The 22,021-nt window shown below is 40.8% G+C and overlaps 1 protein-coding gene across 2 annotated transcripts in view; it reads right to left on the bottom strand.

The window, feature by feature from the left end:
* The window catches only part of Map4k3 (mitogen-activated protein kinase kinase kinase kinase 3), a 153,525-nt gene that overhangs the window by 36,856 nt on the left and 94,648 nt on the right, over positions 1-22,021 (bottom strand). Inside the window, exons 13-16 of one of the 2 annotated variants that reach the window (XM_051163766.1) lie at positions 14,727-14,805; positions 10,477-10,535; positions 9,323-9,385; positions 696-754 (exon numbers count right to left, since the gene is read on the bottom strand). In XM_051163766.1, coding sequence (XP_051019723.1) covers positions 696-754; positions 9,323-9,385; positions 10,477-10,535; positions 14,727-14,805 — 260 coding nt within the window. The remainder of the gene's footprint in view (positions 1-695; positions 755-9,322; positions 9,386-10,476; positions 10,536-14,726; positions 14,806-22,021) is intronic. The other variant, XM_051163854.1, reaches the window with a different exon arrangement.

Here is a 22,021-nt window from a genome sequence, read left to right as displayed (position 1 = left end):
CAGATGTCTTGGTTCTCCAGTGTAACCAAGAGTTTGAAATTTTTAGCTCTAATTTAATATGTATATACATCCCAGAGTACTTTGGTAATTTAAATACTCCCTTACTAATTAGCTTATAGTGTGCAAATTCATCTATGGATTCAGGAATCAGGAAGCTAGGAAGGGCAGTGTTGGATTACAGCATGCTTTCACCGCCTCGGTGGTGCCTGATTCCGGGGAGGCACTACCAGATGTCAATCTTAGTCCTTGCATGAAACAGCTTTAGGAGTCAAGTCTACTCTATGACTGGTAGTCTTTAAAAGACCAGCACAGCCGAAGCTAAGGCGTGGATTTATCTCTAAGTAGTGTGCATGATTTAGCCGTTTTCAGTGGCTAGCCCATCTGGGAGAACAAGTTTTGCAGAGGGGAAACAGGCCAACTTCAGAAAGAAAATCAACTGTTGAGATGCAGATTCATCACAGCTGGGCTGTACTGCAACAAGAACGGCCTACAGCACAGGTTAACATAAAGCATTTAGCATGGTCCTCCCAGATGACAATTACTGACTAAAGATGGCCAGTGGAGAGCGCATGGGAAAGCCAAGTGCACACTGTACAGCATCCGCCAGCTCAATACAACTCACTACCTCAAGCATTAAATATAACAATATTAAAGACAATTACTTTGAATTTAAATTTCAAAAGGACTTTACTTACTTGTTTCCACCTAAAAAGTAATTACTTGGGTGTCCTTGTCCGTAATCTAGTTGTAGATCCTGATGGCATAAAGCAAAATATTTAGCCCAACAGTATACCAATCACTATACACTAATACATATATTATTTTATAAAGAAAATCTCTAAGCCCCAAATAAATCTGTATTGCTATATACTCTTAAAAAGAAGGCATGGTGGCACTTTCAACAATACAAGATGTAAGGCTGAGGTCCTGATTTTTATTATTTGAGTATTTTTCTGGGAATTTTCCCAAGTGACATCTACAAGTTTCATTTGTGGCTATTGCTATTGTAATTAGTATTTGTAAAAATTAGCTTGTATAAAGAAAAAAAGCTCAAATAAACAGTTGTCAAGCTACACAGAGCAAAAAAGAACAGAGAATAAGCACCAAACCGTCTTGATCTGCCATTGTATGTGGCAGCTGGAGTAATGGTGTGTGCAGACATGTTTACGTTTCTATGCAGCATCATGCAGGTGATTAGTGCTTCACAGACACAAAGCTGGGCCAAACTGCAAAAATGGGGCTTGTATGTGAACTAGCACAAGCCTGGAAACGCACTGGAGGGGGGTTAGGAAGATTGTAAAGGTTAAAACAGCAAAGTTTAAATGAATATTGATCCTTTGCCTTACAGAATGATCATACCTGGGGCAGGGGGACAGAGGGCTTGCAGAGAGAAGAAAAATCATGGGTGGGGACCTAAGACAGGGTAGGCTTCTGGGAGGATAAGGGAACAACTCTAGCTGAGACTCCCAGTAGCAGGGGTCATGGAGACCCACCCATAGAAACTTCAATCCAAAATTTACCCTGCCTACAAGATATGCAGGGATAAAGGTAGAACAGAGATTGAAGGAAACGTCCAAGCAATGCCTGGCAACACCATGGGAGAGAGCCAAACCCTGACATTAACATACTCTGCTATGCTTGCAGTATAGCTGTCCTCTGAGAGGCCCCACCCAGCAGTGGATCAAAACAGATGCTGAGACTCACAGCCAAACACTGGGCGAAACATAGGGAGTCTTGTGGAAAAGTGGGAAGAAAGACAGAAGGACCTGGAGGGGACAGGAGACCAACAGAGGCAACTAATCAGGGCCCACACATGGACTGGACCTAGGCCGCCTGCACAGATGTAGCTGATGGGCAGCTTGGGCTTCATGTGGATCCCCTAGTAAGGGGAGCAGGGCTGTCTCTGACTCTGTTCCCTACTTTTTGATCACTTCCCCCTGGTGGGGCTGCCTCGCCAGATCACAGAGGAAGAGGACATGCTCAGTCTAGATGTGACTTGATGAAATGCAGTGGGTTGGGGGTGCTTTCCTTTTGCTGAGGAATAGAGGAGGTGGGAGGTGGGTGGGACCAGAAGGAGAGGAGGGAGGGGGGCTATGATTGGGATGAAAAGTGAATAAATATATTAATTTTAAAAATTAATATTGAGAGTTCCTTGCCTATGAAAGCATTTTGACTGAATACTGTAGGCAGCAGAGAGCTAAGAATTAAAATGAAAGAGAATAAACAATACACGGGCTTTATTCAAACACCTTCTTGAGGAAAATCTAGTATTCAACAACCACAGAAAGAACCATGCTGTCTTTCTCCTCTTTTAATGAAGCCACTATGCTCCACTCACTGTTATTAGGGATCTTCTACAAGAATACAGCAGGGCATGCTTCTGTTTCACAAGGCAACAACAGATGTATGACTGGGGGCTCTAATCTTTCCAGAATTTACCACACACATCTCCTCTAGCACTTACACTGAATTTTAATCTGTCTACAAGTCTCTTAAAACAGTAGCCGGGCCATGAACTCTTCAAACACAGCGAAAAGGTCATATTGGTCTTCCTTCCCTCCAGCCTTGGTCTAACTGAACTGTCTTCCTCACAGCATGGTCTAGCCCAGCCGCGACACACGGACTGTCTCCCTTCCTTATAGCATGGTCTAGCCCAGCACTGACACATCGACTGACTTCCTCACAGCATGGTCTAGCCCAGCTGTGACACACGGACTGTCTCCCTTCCTTATAGCATGGTCTAGCCCAGCACTGACACATCGACTGACTTCCTTACAGCATGGTCTAGCCCAGCTGTGACACACGGACTGTGTCCTGAGTAATAAACGTTTGTTCAAATGCCACCTGTTTTATTTCCCAGATGAAACAAATACTTCCCCAGATACTCAGAATCACAAAGATTTTAACTCTGGAACCTGCTTAGTCTTTTAAGATTAATACAGTTCCTCACAACACACTGTATTTTGTAATTAACTTCAAGACCCATCCAAAAATTATCTGTTGAAAATTAAAGTACTAATTTAGGCATGGCTCAAATTTTATCCCCTTCAATACTTGGGTTCAGTGGTGCATATAGTAACTGCTCTTACCAGTGACATCGTAAATGAAAAAGATTAGTCAACTGTCACAGTGGTATCCTATGAAATCGTAATGAAAAAGGATACCTATTTTCTTTAACTTATGTATGACATATCTTAATAGAACCAAGTCACCAAGTCACAAGCCTGCCACGATTACTTCACTTTAAATTGCAGTGGTCATGACCTTATACTTTATGCACTAGAATTCAGCCAACAACATACTAACTTCTGTGGATGCTTCTAGGCTCAGGGTTGTCTTCACGTACAGATGACTAACCCTCCTAACTAGAGCAGCAACAGCTTAGTCAACAGAACCTGGTAAACTTTTACCTAAACAACAGCTTCAAAAACATGTGTATGTGCAGAGAGGACATGGCTTCTGTTGATGTGTAGAAATGTACACTCAGCTGAGAAATGCTAATCAACAGCAGCTTGACAATCGTGACCAGAAAATGAAAATCTATCAAGGTCAGGATTATATTTATGAAGGTAATGAGAATTATTTAAAATAACTAAAGGGATATTTAAATAGAAAACCAAGCATAGAGTCATATACATTCAGGCTAACGGAGTAGGCAAGGTGCATGTACACCCAAGTCTGATAATTAATCCAACAAGAAAAGCTAAAACTGAAAGGGACTATTCTTCACTAATTATTTCTCTCCTAGAATCAAGTTACAATGTTAACACCCAGGTGAGCCATCAAGATGGTTCAGTGCATTAAGATTCTTGGCACCAAGACTGATTATCTGAGTTCAATCCCCAGAACTAGCATGGCAAGAGGGTAGAAATGACGCCTAAAGGTTGTTCTCTGACCTCCACCCTCAACATGGTGTGTCCTCACACACATACTGTGCACTACACAGTAATAATAAATTAAAGAAAAGGATTTGGAAGCCATTCTATATTAGAATAATGCTATCAAAATTAAGTTCAGAAAGCACTCAAAATAACCAAGATGATGGCATCCTTTGGTCATCTTTGATAAGCAAAATCAGAATGCACTTGAACACGTAAGCATCAAAAAATTAGATTAAATAATGAATGATAATGCTTACTTACAGAATAATGTCAAAGCAGTAATGACATGTACTGAAAACATGCAATAACCTAAGAAAGACTCAACCTTGGAGTTCAAACAACAGTTTGAGACAGTTACCCTAAGATATACTAAAGAACTTTATGGGTGAAAAAGTTCAATTTTAGGGGTTCCTCTCACTGAGCAGCAGGGGAGGCTATTTCTAAATCTAGAGCAAAAATTATAAGAAAAGAGCAAGATTGAGCTAAGAGAGGACTAAGACATCACTGTGAGATACTGGGAAGCAAGGATGTACACACTCAAGAAAGTCTGACTGTAGTTTATGTTATGTCACCTTGGAAGACTGTAGTCTATAGCAGATAGAAAACTACAGAAAGTCAACAGAGATGAGACTATTGGACACACACATTCATATTCATTCATTCATTCTCTCTGACACACACACACACACACACAGACACACACACACACACACACACACACACACACACGAAGAAAAAGAAAAGAACAGGAATGAATAATTTTCCTCATCACAAAAGTGAAAAAATTATGGCAGGCATAAGAATGGTTAGAATAATCTATTTAATATGGAAGATGATGTGCAGAAATAAAGTGGGAATGAATCCAACATAATACAAAACCGATTTCTTTGGAAATCAGAGAAGCAGCTGAGTTGAAACATGGTCTGATGACTGATCCCCAGCAACTGATGAAGACTGAAGGGCCATGTCTGAAGAATGTGACTTCCATGCTGACTCTTAGAAAAACTACCCCTAGGTGGTGACTGGCCCCCCTAGGGCTCTCTATTTCCTCTCCTAAGCATTAGCATGGGGTTTTAGCCTGGAAAGTGGTGCACACCTGCAATCTGAACACATAGGGGGCCGAGGCAGGTGTATCTTGAGTCCCAGGCTAGCCTAACTCTATATAGAGAGATCCTATCTCAAAACAAGATAAAAAGATTAAGCAGAAAAAAACAATAAACAGATCAACCTAAAAAACCCAAAATAGTATTTAATTTTAAAGTTTCAATATATTAGCAAATGTATTATTGAAAATTAGTGAGTAAAATTAGGCATGTTCGGCTAGAGAGATGGCTCAGAGGTTAAGAGCATTGTCTGGTCTTCCAAAGGTCCTGAGTTCAATTCCCAGGAACCACATGGTGCCTCACAACCATCTATAGTGAGATCTGGTGCCCTGTTCTGATATGCAGGTGTATAGTACATGCAGACAAAAATATTTTTATATAATAAATATATCTTTAAAAAAATTAGGGATGTTGTAAAACATATAGCATCAGCTCTACAGATCTGAAATATAATCTTTCAACTAAAGATACTACTTCATAGATCAAAGAGACCCATTTTATGACTAAATTCTACTATCCAATTATTGCTTCAGTGAGTTTTAGTAATGTCAGTAGTTTCTAAAATTCAGTTACGGCATCTCTTTTTGGACTCTCCAGATCCCATTCTGTCATCCTGGTGCCAGCTGCCTACTAAGATGAGAGCCAGACATTTTAGGCTCATTAAGTGTTTTGGTGGCTAGTAACAAGATTTTCATTTTTTTGAGTCAAAGTCTCATATAGCCCAGGCTGGCTCTAAAAGTTCTCTGTAGCTAGGAAAGACCTGGAACTCCTGATGATCCTCCTGCCTCCATCTCCCAACTGCTGAGATTATGGGTATGTGCCAACATTCCTGCAACAAGCATTTATGGGAGCTGAAGTGGTTGGACATTTCACACTCACTAGGACAAACTATTACTACAACTGAAGAAAAAAAAGGAAGAAAAAGAAAAAAAAGATGATGGTGTGGGGAAACCAGAACCCTGTCTACAGGTGAGTATGTACATGGAGTAGCTACAGTGGGAAATATATGGCAGCTTCTGAAACATTTAAAGACAAAACTGTCTGTCATCCATTCCAGCAATTCCACTTCTGTGTACATAACAGAGGGTATTCAAACCTACACTTGTAGATCTGTGGTCCTACCTATATTATCCACAGTAGCCAAAAGGTAAAGCATTTGCATAAATAGACTTTTTTTTTCCTGTTTGAAAAAGAAAATTCTAGGGGCTGGAGAGATGGTTCAGTGGTTAAGAGCACTGGCTGCTCTTCCAGAGGTCATGAGTTCAATTCCCAGCAACCACATAGTGGCTCACAACCATCTATAATGTGATATGAAGCCCTCTTTTGGCCTGCAGGTGTACATGCAGACAGCACTGTATGCATAATAATAAATAAGCTTTAAAAAAAAAAAAAGAAAATTCTGACATATGACATAATGCGAGGTAATGCTGAAGATGCTCAGTTATGTGAGTCAGTTGGGAGAGCACACGTAGTTAGGATTCCACTTATCCATGGTCCCTAAAATCTTCACACTCATAGAGAGAAAGCATGGGAGCTACTGCAAGGGCATGAAGTTCAGTTTGGGAAAATGAAACATTTTGGAGACGTGAGCAGTGACTTGTGTGCAATGAGTCTGGACTATACTTTAAAAAAAGAGTAAACTAAGAGATTTTAATCTATGTATATTTTATCACAGCTAAAAAATAGAAATAACTATGGGATGCTAATGTTAAGAGGAGGGAGAACCCATTACCTTAAAGCAAAGAAAGCAAAACAACACAACCAACCAGAACTGATGCTGATGGGCTGAGGCTACTACCACCAGCTGTTTGCTTAGCTAATGAATGACAATGACAATGGTCACTTTCTTTGCCTCTTGAATGTTTGTTGCTTTTGTAAACAAGGAGAATAAGGTAACACAGTCCCATGTGCCAAGATGATTATGACATCGTGAGCCACTATTAGATATGTACTCTATGTTGTTGATGAAAACACCATACTTAGTGTTTAGAATAACACATGACATGTAAAACTATGAGCAGAAATGTTAGCTTTTTTTTTTTTTGTTATCACTAGGAATGAATTTTTACAGCTGATTTTATGAATTGTAGAATCCAACAGTGTCTCATTTGTCCTTCTACCACAGCTACCTAGGGTTTGAAGGCCCCTAATGCCTTCATCTGTCATAGATCCTCCCCTCCATCCCAAGATGCTCCTGACTTCAGGACAGGGATAGAGTGAGGGCCTCAGCAGGTCTGGGGAGAGGAGCCAAGGCTGTGGTAACTCAGTCAGGTTTTGAGACTGGTTCCACAATGTCACAAATGTTTTGTTTTCTTTGCTTTCTTTTCCAAGACAGGGTTTCTCTGTGTAGCCCTGGATGTCCTGGACTCACTTTGTAGACCAGGCTGGCCTCAAACTCACATCCATCCCCCTGCCTCTGCCTCCCTCCAGAGTGCTGGGATTACAGGTGTGCGCTACCACGCCCAGCTCTGGTTAAGAATGTTTGTAACTCTACGTCTGACATTTCTGCTCTGACTGTTACTCTTTCTGCGTGGAGGGAATTACTGAATAGTGGAGTTGACTCCAATTTCTGACTATGACCTATTTCCTTTGCAACCTTCACCAATTGTCATTCTAGTCTGTATTATCTAATTCTGAAGAAAATTATGACCCAGAAATCTTTTCTTTGGATTTCTATCTCACCTGGCCTGAGAAGCCTCATTCCTCTCGATTTAAGAAGCCTTTAACACGTGCTTTCTGATCTGGAGTCACATCTGCTCGCTCACTTGGCTTTCCCAAGGCCTCCTCCCTACTCTTAATGCTGCTTCTTTGTGATAATCAGTTTTTGCATTCTCTCTTTCTTTCTTTCTTCTTCTTCCTCCTCCTTCTTCTTTTTGTTCTTGTTCTTCTTCTAATTCTAATTCTTCTTCTTGTTCTTCTTGTTCTTGTTGTTCTCCTCCTCCTTCTTCTAAATGACAGGATCTCATTCTGAGGTTCAGGCTATCCTCGAACTCATTATGTAGCTCAGGTTGGCCTTGAACTCACAGTTATCTTCCTGTCTTAGCCTCCCAAGTGCTGGAATTATAGACATGAGCCACCACACCCAGCTGCACTGTCCCCCACTTCTTCACATGCCAGCTTTGCAGCTCCATCCTTTTAGCTAGCTTCCATTTCCAGTGGTAGTGTAACAGTATCTTCATTTCAGCTGTTTATCAAATACCTCTTAAAACTGTGGTCTGTGCCAATGACCCAACACTGAGTCTCATGAAACATAGGCACACCTATCTGTTTCCTTCCCTGAGAGTCCATGATACTGATACCAGCCTCGATTCCTCACAGAAGCCAATTATACTACATGGGCCCCAAACAGTTTTTGGTTTCCTGACTCTCATGGTACCAACTGTGTTTGCCCCACTGGTTAGCAGTTGACAGCTGGCCACATTTTGATAACAGCATATGTTTTTTGCACAGCTAAGAATTTATGTCTGTAAGTATTGCTTTATCTAATGAGTCAGAATTTCTCTCTTCAAAAGAATGTCTAAAATATTTTGTTGACATGGATTTCAGCATTTATATAAATATTCAGAGTAACTAGAACTCAAAGAGGTGTTTTCAAGCTGGAGAGGAAGAGAAAGAAAGTCCGATTTGACAGGCAGAAAAGCAGAATCTGGGAATAAATGATGGGGTAATGTGGGGCTCTAGCCAGCTATATGCACAGAAGGAGCTACCTAGTTATGAATAAAAGGAGCTATCTAATAATGTTTTAGAAAGCACTAGCTAGCTAATATTTACTAAGTCAGGTTTTCCACGCAATGGGAATATAGTCTTCAGGGATGCTGTACAATCCACATCTTTCTCATGAGAAAAGTAGACATTGTATAATGCTAACAAAGGCAAGATTTCATCTATTAACTCAGGGATAAACTATTTGTTCAAATTATATATGATGCATGCAATATATATAATATATTAATATATATTATATAACATATATAACAGCATTATATATGTAATATCAAGTTATATATAAAATATATATTTATCATTCATCTAAACAAGATACATTACGAAAACTGGATATTTTTATGAGGAAATGTCTTTTCTAAAAAAAAGTTCACATTTGTGTAAGAAATTTAAATACTAACACTTTTTCATAAAAGAAAAAAATTGTTTACTATTACAATTTTACACTTGAGTGGATCTGACTTGTTATGGGGGAAATTACTGTATTTTTAATATATGGAAGCTTGCTAATTAACAAGCTTTAGTTTGTAAAACAATAAAACTGGACAAAATGTCTGAACTTAAGAGTTAAGACTAAAACAATGCTGACAAAGAAAATCAGAAGATAAGAAATACCAGATTAGATCTTGCAGTGTAGTATATTTCTTCTGAACTGTCGAAAAAAGCATCACTGTCGGGCTGTTTAGCAGAGACCAAGAAACCCAGGTTATTGACACTTAGACTGACAACCACAAACTCACAAGGGAAATGCTCACAAGGGAGGTGGGTCCTGCTAACATAATTTTATTAAGGCAAATGCAAAATCAAATGATAGCACGTGGCTTCCACACAAGCAACACCACAGCAGCCGCTTGATAACAGTTACTAATTAGGGACAGATCCACTCTGCAGACTGTCTTAAATCACAATTAGCATTCACAAACATTATGATTGCTTTTCACTCTTTATCTTCTATGATTAAGAAGATTAGTCTACAGGAATGACAGGCTCCAATGTTAAAATATGATCACCTTAAGCTTTTAACATTTTCTTCCTTCAGGCTAGTACAGCAGACTCATAATAGGAGGGCTGATACCTTCCTTTGTGCCAGTCAAGTGGTGAAAATGTGCTTAGACTTCATGAGAAAGCTACAGTGCATCAGCCTTCAGTGCTTATTAACCAGTATTTTCTTCTCATTTATTAACTGGGAAAGTAAAATCCACTGTGCTAATAATCTGCAGCCTTGGCAAAGCAATTTCATTAAAATTATCTTTTAGACCTTTTTATTCTCTATAAATTATGAGCATCTCAAATATTTGCAGTGCATGCTGCCTCCAGGACTGCATTTGGACAGCGGCACATATGAACCACCACAGAAGCCTCATGAGCCCTTCAGGTGCAGATGATCTGCTCTCCACCCCTGCTGTGGGCGTTTGTACTCTACACACCCCAGCCACTGCTGTGACGTTTAGAGACCATGGTACTTTTCCTAGCGGACACACAGAAAAAAGCCCCTCAAAACCAAACATGAATAAAATAAAATAAAGTAAAGTAAAAGGCCAGCATTTAAACCACTTAATCAGAGAATGCTAAAACGTATCTCTTCAAATAATTTTGAAAATAGTTAATTTCAGCAACACAGATTTATTTATTCAGTATTTAAAATTGCCATTTTTTTTCATCCAAATACTTTTGGAAATACTAAGTACTAGCTAGCCAGTGTCAACGTATTACAAAGGCAAATTCAAGATTTATGTTCAAAGGCTAACATTCCAAGACCAGGTACTTACAAGTTCATGATGTGGCTCAGTCTCCTTCCGTAAGGGAGGATCAAATTTCACCTGGCCAACTGAGAAGAAGAAGAATTTATGTCAGGATATGGGATATTTCCTGCCTTGGTTTGTTTGTTTGTTAGATTTTTTGGGGGACAGGGTCTCACTATTTTAGGTCCAGGATAGCCTTGAACACAGGAACTTCCTGTAAATATTAAGTGACGTGATATTTTAATTAATTAATTCATGTATTCAGTGCTGGGGGTTGAAACAGGGCCTTGATCATAATAGGCAATTGTTCTACAGTGAGTTATATCCTTTGCATTGCATTGTGGAAATCCTTAGGCATTTCTACAGTCAAAAACAAAACAACAACAGCAAAAAAGCACTAGCGAGCAAAATGGCATGTGCTGTGGTGCAGCATAAGAGATCTTTGAACTTGGTATCTGGACAGGAGACGTAAGTTGGTGGCATTGGGTATGTGAGTCACATGCAAGATGGTCCCAGTGATGCCTGCATCCTAGCACTGAAGAAGCTGTGTATTCTTCTCCTACACTAGATCAGAGTTGGTGGGAATGACAAAGCAAACATGGCAGAACTATGGCTGACCTTCATGGTAAAAGTTCTGTCTTTCCATTGGATCATCTGGCTTGGAGGAAACTCCTTTGTGAGCTGCCCTACAGTGAGGGGCCCTTAGCTAAGTCATGTAAGGGAGTATGGAAGCAACAATGTAGCAGAGCCAAGCCTTCCATGACCACAGTTCTGGGTAACATTACTACAGCTATGCCAACAGAGGCCCTGAGTCAGAAACACTCTGCCATGCTGTGGTGGTTTGAAGAAGACTGGTCCCCCAGTGCTTAGTCACCAGGAGTGAAACTGAAAGGATTACAAGGATTAGGTGTGCCCTTGTTGGAGTAGGTGTGCCCTTGTTGGAGTAGGTGTGCCTTTGTTGGAGTAGGTGTGCCTTTGTTGGAGGTGTGCCTTTGTTGGAGTAGGTGTGCCTTTGTTGGAGTAGGTGTGCCCTTGTTGAAGGTGTGCCCTTGTTGGAGTAGGTGTGCCTTTGTTGGAGTAGGTGTGCCTTTGTTGGAGTAGGTGTGCCTTTGTTGGAGTAGGTGTGCCTTTGTTGGAGTAGGTGTGCCCTTGTTGAAGGTGTGCCCTTGTTGGAGTAGGTGTGCCTTTGTTGGAGTAGGTGTGTCCTTGTTGGAGGGAGTAGCTTCAGCCACATGGTTCTAGCTTTAGAGTCAAGGATTAAAAAAAACGAGTTTTGAAATCTCCAGATGTGGCTGCAGAAAGCTCTTGAGGCCAGGTTTGTGTAGGGGGTGTCCATGCATGGAGGCCCAGAGGGGCTTTTTGCGAAGCTGTGAAGATGACGCCTAGATTGTGTCTGAGATCCCAAGAGGTTAGAGATGCCAGAATCTTAGGGTGCCTGACAAGAAAGGCTGCAGCCTGGGCATGGAACCAACCCAAGAGAGAGAAGTGTGCTGCAGTCAACAAGGCTGAAAGGAGCTGCAGATCTGAAGAGTGCTCTGGCATCCGACATGGAAACGCAGTTTCCAGTTTGCCCAGCTGGGCTTTGGTCTTGCTTTGGTCCGGTATTTCCTCACTGTGCTCCCTTTCTCTCCACTTGAAATGGTGATGTACATTCTGTGCCATTTTAAGTTGGAAGTATGCGATCTGCTTCGTGATTTTGATTTACAGAGGTTTACAGTTAAAGAGATTCCCAAACATCTCAGAAAAAGGCTTTGGGCTTTTAAACAGCGTTGAGACTGTGACAGCCTACAGGAACCTTTGAAGTTGAATGTAATTCATTTTTGCATTCTCATATGACTACAAGCCTTTGGGGACCAGGCAGTGGACCGTGGTGGTTTGAATAAGAATGGCCCCCATAGGCTCCTACAATGAATTCCTAGGCAAGGGTGAGTGGAACTGTTTAAAAGGATTAGAAAGACTAGTAGGTGCTGGAGGAAGTGTGTCACTGGGAGGGGGCTTTCAGGTTTCCAAAGTCCATGCTAGGCCCAGACTCAGGACTTAGATCTCAGGTTCTGCTCCAGCACCATGTGTGCCACTATGCTCCCCACAGTGACCATAATGACTGACCCTCTGAAACTGTAAATGTGATTTGAATACAAAGGCCACCCATAAGGTCATATATTTAAATGCTTAGTTACCAGGGAGTGGCACTACTTGAGAAGGGTTAGGGGGGTGTGGTTTTCCTGGAGGAAGTGCGTCACTGGGGATAGGCTTTGAGCTTTCAAAAGCCCATGCCAGACCCATTTGTCAACCTTCCTGCAGCCTGAGGATCAGCAGACAGCTCTCAGCTAGTGCTCTAGTGCCATGCATGCCACCAATGCTTCCTGCCATGAGGATGATGGCTGATCCTCTGAAACTGCAAGCCAGGCCCAGTTAAATGCTCTTTTGTAAAAGTTGCCTTGGTCATGATGTCTCTTCATAGCAATAGAACAGTGACTAAGACAGTAAGTAAGTATACTTTCTTTTCTAAGATTTACTGTGGTCGTGGTGTCTCTTCACAGCAATATAAGAACAGTGACTAGGACAAATGCTGTTCTAGACTTCTGACCTTCAAGATCCTTGTGAGACAATGTGTGTTTTATAATCAACCGAACTGTACTTATTAACATGTATTCTTTGATGCTCCAACGCACACTATGCTTTACTATCTTTACCTTTGAGTTTCTGCTTTTATAGTCTAAGTAAAGCACTGAAGACCACTGAGATAAAATTAGTTACAAGTGTAACGATTTCTGAGGTGACTAAGGCAGGAAAATCAATTCCTTCATGGCTTACATAGAGGGCTTAAGGCCATCCTGGGCTAACAGGAAGATCTTGTCTGGGAAAATCAAAAAGGAAAAAAGAGTTCGAGGCCAGCCTGGTCTACAAAGTGAGTCCAGGACAGGACAGCCAAGGCTACACAGAGAAATCCTGTCTCAAAAAACAAAACAAAATGAAAAAAATCAAAACCAAAACTAAAACAAAACAAAAAAACAAACAAAAAACCCCCCAAACCCAAAAAAAAAAAACAACAACAACAACAACAAAAACAAAAACAAAAAAAACAAAAAAAAACAAAAAAAAAAAAAAAAAAAAAAAAAAAAAAAAAAAAAAGAAGAAGAAGAAAGAAAGAAAAAAGGAAAGAAAAAAACCCTTGTCCTACCAGACTGTCCTGTGGAGATTTTCTTGACTGTGGGTGGTCCTGGCTGCTACAGGAAAGCAGGCTGAGTAAAGCATGAGGAGCAAGCCAGTAAGCAGTGTTCCTCCACGGCCACCACTGCATCAGCTCCTGCCCTACCTTGAGCTCTTGTCATGTGCCTTCCCTAGATGACTGCCTACAAGCGCTAAGATGAAATAAACCTTTTCCTCTCCAATTGTTTTTGTTATGGTGTTTTATTATAACAAAGAAACCCTAAGTAATATAAACCTGAGATATTCATTAAAACAATGAATAAGACTTGAAAACTTCAAATAGCAAACCCATAAACTATCAAAAGTGGAGTTTTAAAATCCTGTTGTTCCCTAAACATATGAAAAATATGATGCTTATTATCTGTCCCTACCCATAGGGAATACACACAAGAGCTTCAGAAAAGTCAGGCTATAGGTGTCTAGGTTCCTGCAGTGTGTGTACACACACACACACACACATACACACACACACACACACACACACACACACACACACACACACGGAAGTTGAAGGTCATTGATGCAAACTAGCGAAAAGTGATCAAAAGCTAACGGCTGGGCTCCTGGCTGACCTAAGTAAGACCAGCCCTCAAGCAGGCTCTAAATGAGTGACGCCTGAGAAGCTACTTTTAAGACTTAGCTAATTCACAGTTGGTTTGCAGGCTTCTGTCTTCAGTTGACACACAGTGTGGCTCTTCAGCACAGGTGCACATAGACTTTGTCAGAAGGCCCTCACTCCACTGCCCCCTTGGAACCACAGGCTGCACTTAGCAGGCTCTCTAGGGACTTAGAGGAACTACAGCTAAGGTGCGTTCCCTTGCCAATGCCTATCTTCCCTTGTTCCGATGTTTACTTTTCCTTCTTAACGTAACATATACTCTCCCTTCCTTGTTACCAAAAGTTCCAGAGGAATAAACCAAATGAAGTTTGTATAGCCCTCACTAAACTTTATATGTAACAGTGCTTACAAAGAAAACAAATACCTTAAAGAAAAAAATCTAATTAAACTACAGCTTAAAAGCTCATTTTTGTTCACTGATTATGGAGGGCAGAGAGCCTGTACTCACAGTTTATCTCTGAACGTGTTTTTTCTTCTCTCACATTTCTACTCGTTGAAGGTATTCTATGTGGCACATCAACAAGAGGCTTTAAAAAAAAAATCAAAATTATTGATATGTAACACTTGATAATCAAATCATAGTTTTATCCACAAAATTATTCAAGGATAAATGAAATGCTTCATTTTACAAAAATGAGAATTAAGGCAAAATTTCATATTTTTAAAAGGTAATCACAGTACCAGTTCAAACTGTGAATGTAAAAATAAGAATATTTTCAGTTGTTTACTTAAGGCAAATTGTTTTTATTCTGGTAGAACACACTTCTGTGACTGGGTGAAATTAAATACAGAATTAAATCATGTATCTGTTTATGTGTAGCAAAACATCAGACACGCACAGATCCACGTGAATGAGACAGTTATATACAGCCAGGCAGCAAAGCCAGAAGCAGCGGGGCACGCCGGTCCCAGCTACTCTGGCCTGCGGGGCTGAGCCAGAGGGTTTGACCCCAGGTTTGACCCCTGGGTGGTATAATGAGACTGCCTCCAAACGAAAGAATGAGAAGAAAAATAAAAACATTTTAAAGCGAAAGGAAAGAAAGCCTTATGGAAATCTGTAAGCAGAATTTCATAATAATAGAGCTCAGGCAGCTTTTATTCATATAAGATGTTATTTTAGTTATTTATGTGTATGCATGCATGAGTGTGGGGGTCAGGGGGCAAGCTTGGAGAGTTGATTCTCTTCTTTCTTCATGTAGGGCCCAGTGATGGGCCTCGGGTGTCAGGCTGGGTAGCAAATACCTTCATCCACCTGGGCATCTAGCCAGCCCTCAGGGGGCTTTTAAAGCAGATTTTTGAAATGACATTAAATACATTCATTTGTAGATGGCAGGCGATAAAGGCATGCTGCTTTCTTTCCTTTTTTTTTCCTTTCCTTCCTTTGCCACATAGCAACTGGGCTGACTGAAGCAAGACTGTTCAAAACTGCATAATTATGATTCTGTCAACTCCAGCATTTGTTTCTCAGACCTCCACCCCTACATTCATTAAGAGCAGGTTCTTCATTGCATCTCAGTTTCTCTGCTGTTTAGACACGCCATTATCATTTCTGCTAGTAGAAGATAAGCCAATGAGACTGGTGTAACTTCAAAAGGAGCTGTTCACAGAAGCTGCTTTTGGGAAGCTTACTTGGTACACCTCAGTGTGAGGGCTGTCGGGTATCAAAGGAATGGCCGAAACTTACGGTTTAAGGAACCTCTCGGGAATGAAATCTCCAGCATATTGGGAATCAAACCCCCAAAGGTTACTTGATTAGACAATGAAAGATGGTCCAGAGGCCATACTACTCTCAGCATGGAGAACAGAGGTGGACCAAAGATAGGATGGAGTCTTCCACTCACAGGTGCCGGCTAAGACGCTGTATAAGAGCCTCTGTGACAATAACACACAGAGAAAGATGACAGGGAGAAAGGGCTGCCATGACACTGACCCTGAGGTGACCCTGAGGTTAAAGCAGATGAGACCACACAGGGCACAGTCTAATGTGGCCAAAAAAAAAAAAAAAAAAAAAATTGAACAGGCAGAACAGAGTTCAGAATCTGGGTAAAAAGGAGGTCTCTAGAGGGACAAAGGCCACAGAGATACATTCTAAAGAAAAAAAAATGTAGGCTTGAGCTTTCAAACATGAATTGTTCTCAGGAAATGTAATGTGCGGTAGCCATAGATATGTGCTGAGATAAGCTGCTAAGTACAGGAGGAAACAATAATTTACAAAAGCATCAATGAAGTAAGAACCATCCTAATGGCATCTAAGGAACAAACAATGATGAGTAACTTTCAACTTTCTTTTTGAACAAAACTTTCCATGCATTAAGATATGTTATTTTCCGTACTTTCTAAAAGACCTAGGGAATGAAAATAGGTAACTCATTAGATGTATTGAGTATTGTAAATAAAATGAACCATTTCTGTTTTGTGTGGAGGCCAAAGAACAACTTGAGGGAGCCCTTTTTTCCAACATGTGTGTTCCCTAGACTTAACTCAGGTCCTCAGGCAAGAGCTCTTACTCTTAACCACTCAGCAACCCCGTCCTTTGAATTCACAGTACCCCTGTGTATCACAGTGTCCCTCTCACTCCATCAAGTGCTGCCATTACAGATGTGCATCACCATGCCCAAGTGTTTCTTTTTAATGTAAGATTAAATGTAGCTCAAAGTTTCTACGTAGCTGAGGCTAGCTTTGAATTCTTAATCTTCTTGTCTCTATCTCCCAAGTGTGTAGAGGTTATAGCTCTGCACAACCATGCTTGGCTGACATTAAAAAAAAAAATTACCTCTTGAAAAATATGTAAAGGGGGCTGGAGAGATGGCTCAGAGGTTAAGAGCACTGACTGTTCTTCCAGAGGTCATGAGTTCAATTCCCAGCAACCATGTGGTGGCTCACAACCATCTATGTGACCTGATGCCCTCTTCTGGCCTGCAGGTATACATGCAGACAGAACACTGTATACATAATAAATAAATAAAACAAAAACCTGTTATAAAAAAAAGTCAAATCTTATTCTTTATAAATCATTTCACGTTGGTCCAAGTTATTATTATTGATAGGTTCTATTATATTATTAGATAACATGAATGCAAATACAGGCCCTTTAAAATATGAACTAAATAAAAATGTGAAATGTATCCTATATGAAGGAAAGATACAGACAATATGATAAGCACTAGCTAGTTAACATAAGCCAATTTATTTATGTATACATATAGGATTTCATCATATAGCAAACACTGGCTTTGAACATGTGATCTTGTTAATGCTGGGATTATAGACAAGTGTCACCATGCTTGGCCAGCTAATGTTTTGTGACCAGGGGGAAATTTTGTACATAAAGAGATATATGACATTATGGGGACATTTCTGGTTTCATGACTAGGATCAAAGGGTGCTACTGGGAACTAAAAGGAAGAGGACACTGTTAAACTTCCTGTCCTCACAGTGCAGCTGCTCACAGCAACTCTGTCTGACAAGACCTGCTACAAAGTGAGGAGTATTGGTCCCAAGCTCTCTTTCTAGGTGAAGGATTAGCAAACTATGGCTTGTGGTCAATTCCCATTGCAGTCTGGTTCCGCTGGACCATCACCTCTTCCTGGATTACCCATGCCTCCTGCTTCTGCTCATTAGAAAAGTCTGGAACTGACAGGCCACATCTGTGGCACAAAGTCAAATCCACTGCTGCCTGTAGTTCTAGGGAGAGTGTACGCCAACTCACCTTAGGCCAATGATTTAGTAAGTGAATTTTGATGCTTCAATGTCATTAAGCTTACTTTCAGGTACTCATCCTTTTATTGTTTTGTTTTGTGTATCCCTGGATGTCCTGGACTTGCTTTAAAGACCAGGCTGGCCTTGAACTCACAGTGATGCACCTACCTCTGCTTCCCTGAGGGTTGGGGTTAAAGTTGTGTGCTACCACACCTGGCTAGGGACTCATCTTTTAAAACATAACCAGGCACATATCCCTTACCACAGAAACATGCTGTACCCACCCCAGCAATGGTCTCCCTTTTTTCTAGGAATTCTGCAAAATATGAAAAGCATAATCTTTATTTCTCCTTCCTTCCTTTCTTTTTAAAAAGAAAGGTAACTAGCTGTGCTGGCTAGTTTTTGGTCAACTGACACAAGCTAGGATTAATGATTCCATCATACTGGTCAGTAGTCATGTCTGTGGGGAATTAAAAAAAAAAATCAATATGGGAGTACCCCGCCCATTGTGGGTGGTGCCACCTCTGTGCAGGTGTTCCTGGGTGAATCCAGCCCATTGTGGGTGGTGCCACCTCTGTGCAAGTGTTTGTGGGTGAATCAAGAAAGTAGTCTAAGAAAGCCATGAAGAGTAAGACAGTACATGGCGTTTCTCCATGGTGCCTGTTTCAGCTTCTGCCTCCAGGTTCCTGCTCTGCTTGAGGTCCTGCCTTGGTTTCCCTCAGTGATCAACCACGAATGTGACTAAAAGCCAAATAAACTCTTTCCTCCCAATTTGGTTTTGGTCACTATTTTATCATAACAATGACAAACTAGAACATGAGCAATCATAGTAAATATCCAAAAATAAATAAATAACTTAATTAATCTTTTAAACTTCCTTTAAAAGTTTATTCTAAATATACTTATATCATGTACTACATGCTGCTATTTAATGTAAAGAAATTCATTATTCAAATACTTGGTCATAGGAACTCGGCAAATGGAAGAGTAATAAACATTTACAGTTATGTGTTTTTTAACTCTTTAATAATAATAATAATAGTAACAACAACAACAAACAATAGCAACGTGTGCAGGTGTATGATGTGTATTTGGGAGCTCATGTACCATGGGTGCATGTAGAGGATAGAAGACAACTTTTGGGAGTCAGATCTCTCTTTCCAAGGTGGGTTCTAAGGATGGAACTCAGGCTGTCAGGTGTGAGCGGCAAGTGCTCTTACCCACAGAACTATCTGCTGGCTCACTTGTGTCTTTTCACTCATATATAAACTTGCCTTGATTGCAGTCATCATGCATGGATATTATTCAAGGATACAGAATAAACACTGGACTCCAACATTTGAATATGAGAGCTGAGTCTCATTTTTAAAACGTCTCAGTTGGGCTGGTAAGATGGCTCAGTAGTTAAAAGCACATATGCTCTTCCAGAGGACCTAAGTTCCATCCCCAGCACCCATATCAAGCGGTTAACAACCACATGTAACTCCAGCTCCTCGGAGACCTGACACCTCTGGGCTCTATAGGCGTCTGCACCCACACGCACACTTCTACACAGACATGCGCACACACACACACACACACACACACACACACACACAACTAAAAAATATCAATAAAACTTAAAATGGTCTTGATGGTTTTAATCTTTAGTCCTATCTGCATCTGCCCCAGGCCATACTGTGCCCAACAATGTCAGTTTCTCTGCAGCACCTTCCGTGAATTCTCTCACAGGAACTGTCTGAGTTCCCTAGCAGGAAGTGTCTCTGATTTCTCTAACAGTAAGTAGCTGTTCTTATTTTTTACTCCTCAAACAGAACTGTTAAGGATTAGGGAATGTATTCATCCATAGTAGCTCCCCCATAATGTTCACTGGGCCAAATATAAATTAACATTCAAAACTGAATACTTCCATAATGCAGTAGCTGTTCAAAGGCCGCAACCAGCTTTATGAGTGGCAGAGGGGAAACTGTCACTGATGAACATCTGCAGCCTTTCCCACTATGTGAGAAAGGGAGAAACGCAACAAAGCGATGCTAAAAGGACTCATTACAATTTTTTCTTCAATACACACAATTTCTTCCTTTTATTCATTTATCTCGAAGAAGTAGTCCTTTCTTTTCTTTCCTTTTATAAGACTTATCCTAAGCAGTCCTGGAGAGATGGCTCAGTGATTAAGAGCACTAGCTGCTCTCCCAGAGGACCCTGGTTCACTTCCCAGCACCCACAACTGCTTGTAACTCCTATTCTAGGGGATCTAACTCCCTCACATGTGCAGGCAAAACAACAATGTACATAAAGTAAAAATAAATTATACATATAAAAACAGCTATCTTAAGTGACTGTCCCTGAAAGGGCATAGTAGGGATAAGCTCATCTGGTTACTGTTGATTCATGGAGGTTCTTACCAGCTCAGGGAGTCATGAAACCATGTTTGGAACCCTCAGTGGCTGCAGCCCATACTTGAAGAGAATATAGCATCCATCTCATGTAATAACAATGCCTAACAAGCTTCCTGCATAGGAAAAGCTCTGTTTGAGGCTCTTACTGTTGGAGGCAGCTCTTAGAAAAAAATTCATTTCATCAACACAAGTTCTTTTTTTTTTTTTTTTTTAATGATTTATTTATTTATTATGTACACAGTACTTTGTCTGCATGTACACCAGAAGAGGGCATCAGATCTTATAGATGGTTGTGACCCACCATGTGGTTGCTGGGAATTGAACTCAGGACCTTTGGGAGAGCAAGCAGTGCTCTTAACCTCTGAGCCACCTCTCCAGCCCTTCCAACACAAGTTCTTATTAGACTCAATAAGGCAAACAAACTAGGATCCGAGCCAGGCCTGGTGGCTCAGGCTTGTCATACCAGTTGCTGAGGAGGCCAAAGCAAAAGGAATGCAAGCTCAAGGCTTGCCTGGGTACAGGGTGAGATCAAGGCCAGCCTGGAATACACATGGAGACTTTGTCTCAATAAAAAAGAACACCCTAAGCTGTTCCATGAAGTGAAATGTCACCCATCTCCTTTGCTGCTGCATGGAGCCTTTAGCATCCTACTTCTACACAGTGTTACATTTACTGTACTGTTTGTCTTTCTTGGACACAGTTCAAAGAGGACATGCTGAGTTACATGGAGGCTGAGTCCAGACAACAGCACAGCACTTGCTACCCTGCAATAGGCCATGGTCCTTCCTTGGAGCACTGATGTGCATGAATTTCAGTCACTATGCTTTTAATGACACCGTTTCTTCCAATGTGGCTCAGATCTCAGCCACTACACACGCCTGTTGTAACTGCGTAACGTGGCTTTTCAGCTCACTAACTGCTAGGTAGACAACTGGCTCCCATCACGATTGGGACTACAAAGGACTATGGCCTAACAGCATCCTTGTTCCGTGTCATCAAGTCACAGGACACAGTGTGGAGTACTAGGTAGATACTGACCAGCAGGCCACAGGGTGGTCTATATTATTTTTCAGCACTAAAATGAGATACAGAAACATTAGCCTTACTTTCTATTATACTATATAATATTATTCACACACACACACACACACACACACACACACACACACACACACACATAAATAAAATTGATAAGAGTTTTTAATGTTTTGACAAAAATTAAAACCTCATGGAAAACCCTAATTATTTTCATTGATTACTGAGACTGCCTCGCAGGATTTCCGCTCTAGGCTCTCATTACAAACCCAAGGCAGACCTCGAACTTACAATCTTCCTGGTTCAGCCTGTCAAGTGCTGGGATTACAAGTGTGCACACCCATACCTGGCCTAGAGGTCACTTTTAGAGTCTCTGTACCCGCAGATGTAGGACTGCCTGTGTACCAATCAAGCTTTTAAAGCCAAGTTCCTAAAATTACACAAAATAGCAAACACTTTTCACCTAGTATTGGGGTCAAATATGCTTCACACTTAACTTACATACGTCTAACTCCTTTTCAGAACTTACAAAAAGAGAGGGTCTATTTATCAGTGTTTTAATAAAGTGAGTGAGAACAATGCTGAACTGACTAAGGGTTCTCCCTAGTAC

The sequence above is a fragment of the Acomys russatus genome, chromosome 1 (assembly GCF_903995435.1).
Source record: "Acomys russatus chromosome 1, mAcoRus1.1, whole genome shotgun sequence".
Lineage (NCBI taxonomy): Eukaryota > Metazoa > Chordata > Mammalia > Rodentia > Muridae > Acomys > Acomys russatus.
This window is presented reverse-complemented; position numbering and strand designations above follow the sequence as displayed.